Here is a 3,983-nt window from a genome sequence, read left to right on the forward strand (position 1 = left end):
AGATGGGGTTTCACTATGTTGGCCAGGCTGGTCTCGAACTCCTGACCTCAAGTGATCCTCCCACCTCAGCTTCCCAAAGTGCTGGGATTACAGGCGTGAGCCACCATCCACAAGTGTTCTGACCATAGTGGTTTGCTATTCCTTATCTCCTCCCAGCAAATACACACACGTGCATACACATGCACATCACACGCAAGTGTGAGCACGCACGGACACACATGTGCGTGCACACACACACACACATACATATGCTTCCCTGTCAAATGCATGTGATACTAGGAGATGTCTCTCAGCTGCACAGCTCTTCCCCTCCCCTGCTGTAAAATATGCTCCCTCACTCTGGGACTAGGTATCCCCATCTGTCAAGTAGGCTTGGATCAGACGACCCTAAGGCTACTTTCAGTCTTACCAGGGACCCATGAGATTCTCTAGCCCTCAAACATTACGCCAATGCTCACCAAAGACCTATAAGTGCCAGGCATTGAGTGTAGGGCAGTGACCAAGACAGACCCACTCCCCATCCCACAGAGACCCACCCCGCCCTCCCCACGCACACCTGGGAGCTGAAGCCCCAACTGCCTTCTGCTGTGGATCTGACCCCTGCCGGGCTAAGCCCATGTAATGGGTGCAGACACCCAGAAAGGTCTCGCCCTGCCTTCCATCCCTCTCCCCTCTCAGGTCCACATCCAGAGGCTGGAGCTGGCCTTGCTCTGCTTCACGGTCCTGGAGCTCTTCCTGCCAGTGCCCGTAGCTGTCACAGCCTAGAGAGGGGACCATCCATCTGCAAAGGTAAGACAAGGGTTTGTCTTCCCAGGAAGACAAAAAAAAATGGGGGCATGAGGCAGCAGAGGGCTCAGAAAGGAAAGAAATGTGGGGGTTACAAGAGGAGCGTGTTTCATTCATTCCTCACTTTGCTGAGCATTCATTAAGTGACAGCCCATCGTCCGGTAGGGGAGCCAAGGCATGGGGGTGAGAGAAGAGGCCAATCCAAGGAGAAGAAGGTGAGGCTGCCTGAGAGGAAACTCCATGGGTGCCCAGAACAACAGGATACTGTGCTACCAGCTCTGAAGGCCCTGGGGTAATTGCATCACAGAGGCCTGTGGTGACTGGGCAGGGTTCGGACCCACAGGCATAAATGGAAAAGGGACTTTCAGCAAAGCAACAACAGCACGAGCACTGGCTTGGAGACAGGACAGAGAAGGCCTGGGGAAGCTACAGTGTGTGTGCAGTTTGGCTGTGGTGGAAACAAGTGAGAAACACAGTCATCAAAGATTGAGCATTTAAAGAATTCCAGGGACTCTGTTAAGCACTATATTGATGGATCAATCAATGCATCCATCGATGGATGGATGGATGGATGGATGGATGGATGGATGGATGGATGATGGATGGATGGATATAGACGTGCAGATATACAGATAAATATAGCTGTATTTAACTTTATCTTCTCAACAACCCTTTTTATTTTGAGACTGAGTCTCACTCTGTTGCCCAGGCTGGAGTACAGTGGCAAAATCTCAGTCCACTGCAACCTCCACCTCCCAGGTTCAAGCAATTCTCCCACCACAGCCTCCCAAGTAGCTGGGACTACAGGCACGTGCCACCACATCTGGCTAATTTTTGTAATTTTTTAAAGTATAGATGAGGTTTTGCCATGTTGGCCAGGCTGGTCTCAAACTCCTGACCTCAAGTGATCTGCCAGCCTTGGCCTCCCAAAGTTCTGGGATTACGGGCATGAGCCATTGTGCCCAGCCCTCAACAACCCTTTGAGGTACTTAAATTCCCATACTACAGACTAGCAAGCTGAGGTTCAGAGAGGTCACATCACTTCCCAAGGCGAAGCAGCCAATCAGGAAATCCAGGACTCAGCCTGAGCTATGTCTAACCCACAGTCTCGCCCTCGTCTACCCACGGGGAAGGCAGAATGGCCGACTGGGGCTAGATATATTTTAAAATAGAAGGCAAATCTCTCCTCACCCCAAAAATCCTCAGCAGTTCAGGGTAAGGATATTTTATAAAAGAAATCAATAAATAAAAAATAAAGACCCTGACCAGAAGTGATCTCCAAGGTTCATTTCTTTAAAGAAAAAAAAAATCATATTACAATCTCAACTTTAGAACACTATTTTTAAAAGTGCCAAATCCCCCATAATTCTGCAAGTTGGACGCTGATTTTCGTGTTAGTGACCTCATCACACACCGAGTGTTCACGTAACACATATTTAAGTTGATGGCCTCTGAGTTTCATTTAACATCAAGCAGAGAAGTTGTCTTTGTGAATTCCTGGCTGCCTGACAGGAAGTCTTCTCATTAAGACATCAGAAAGCCAGATGGTGGCCTTGAGTCACTGAGGCCAACCCCACTTTTAAGGATAGGGAAAACTGAGGCCCCACACCTAGCTGTAGCTATGAGCCGTAATTGTTCCTATTTATTGACCTTTGCTGTGTTCCAGGCACCATGCTAGTGCTGCAGGTGGCTGTATTCATTTTCTATTGATGTTGTAGTAAATTGTCACAAATTTGGTGGCTTAAAATGGCACCTATATTATCCTACAGTTCTGGAGGTCAGCAGTTTGAAATGAGTCTCAAGGGCTCAAATCAAGGTGTGTCGCCAGGACTGCATCCCTTCTGGAGGCATCGAAAAGAATCTCTTTCCTTGACTTTTCCAGCTTCTAGAGGCTGCCTGCATTCCTTGGCTTGGGCACCTTCTTCCACCTTCAAAGCCAGCATCCCAACATCCTCCAACAACCCTGTCTCCCTCTTCTACCTTTAAAGACCCTTGTCATCATACTGGGCCCAGACAGATAATTCAAGAGAATCTCCCCATCTCAAGGCCGATTGGAAACCTTAATTCCATCTGCAACCTTAATTCCTCTCTGCCATGTGACCAGAGGTTAGAACACGGACATCTTTTGCGGGCTGTGCTGCTGGCTGAGACCTCCTTGACTCTCACAGCCATTCTGGGAGGCAGGTTCTGCTTTTCCATTTTAAAGAGGAAAACATAAAGCTTAAAGAGTTCAGTGACTTCCCATGGTCTCAAGCCAGTACGCAGCCATGCTAGTCTCTCAGTGGTCCCTGCGCCCTCCCTATCAGTAAGGACGGTGCCAGGGACAGGCTCTCCAACACTGAATTGGTGCCACCCTCACCACGAATCGGGGATGGAGGCGTGGCAGCAATCACTGGTGGACACTGTTGGCATCAGACCTGCCCCTAGAGTGTATCCTGGCTAGAAGGTACTTGGGCCATTACCTGGCCCCGCCCCCCTCAGGAAGCCCAACAGGGTGAGTGACTTGCCCCTTGTCACCAGGACACTGGTAGCGGGACAGGAACCAGGGCCCCATCCACTGACTCCCATGTGGGCCTCCCCTTCTCCCTTTTCAAGAACAAGGAGGGTGGGGGGAGTCACACGCTGGTCTCTGGAAGTCGCTTCCTCTCTCAAGCCTCAGTTTCCCCATGTTCATGGAGAACTTGAGTCTTCAGAAGTGAACTAGCAGAGAAGTGTTTCGGAAGCAACCAGTCGCTCCACAGCTGTGAGCAGCAGGGACGGTGACTTTTCTTTTGCAGAATGACGACGCATGCCTTGTTCCGAACCCACCATTGCATCTCACAGGCCTGCCGGTGGAGCCCCCGCCATCCTACCAGAGTGTGATTCAACAGGACACACAACACAAGCAGCCTCAGAGGTGAAGAGGTTTGGCCCCGGCTCCCCAGACCTTCAGAACCCACACGTGGCCCCTTCTCCCTGGCATGGAGAGAAACCAGTTCCCAAGGGAGCTGTGACGGGCAAGGGGCTAACAGTGCTGCAGCTAGAACTGCCTGGCCTGGGAGTGGTAGCCCAGGCAGCAATGGTCCTATATACTCAGGCACTAGAGGAACTCCCAGGACCCCCCAGGAACATCTCTGCACCTGACCTGGTTGACCAGAGCTACCTCAGCTGAACCTGGGCACAACCAGGACCCACCACCCTCCCTGCCAGCCTCCAGA

At 51.0% G+C, this 3,983-nt stretch overlaps 1 protein-coding gene across 1 annotated transcript in view; it reads left to right on the forward strand.

Annotated features, from left to right (window-relative positions):
* Positions 1 to 3,686, forward strand: part of MS4A10 (membrane-spanning 4-domains, subfamily A, member 10) — a 20,189-nt gene extending 16,503 nt beyond the window's left edge. Inside the window, 2 exon segments of the mRNA XM_011971087.1 lie at positions 679 to 789; positions 3,564 to 3,686. Coding sequence (XP_011826477.1) covers positions 679 to 789; positions 3,564 to 3,686 — 234 coding nt within the window.
* Positions 3,687 to 3,983: the final 297 nt, after the last annotated feature.

This window comes from Mandrillus leucophaeus, unplaced genomic scaffold (genome assembly GCF_000951045.1).
Source record: "Mandrillus leucophaeus isolate KB7577 unplaced genomic scaffold, Mleu.le_1.0 Scaffold986, whole genome shotgun sequence".
NCBI lineage: Eukaryota > Metazoa > Chordata > Mammalia > Primates > Cercopithecidae > Mandrillus > Mandrillus leucophaeus.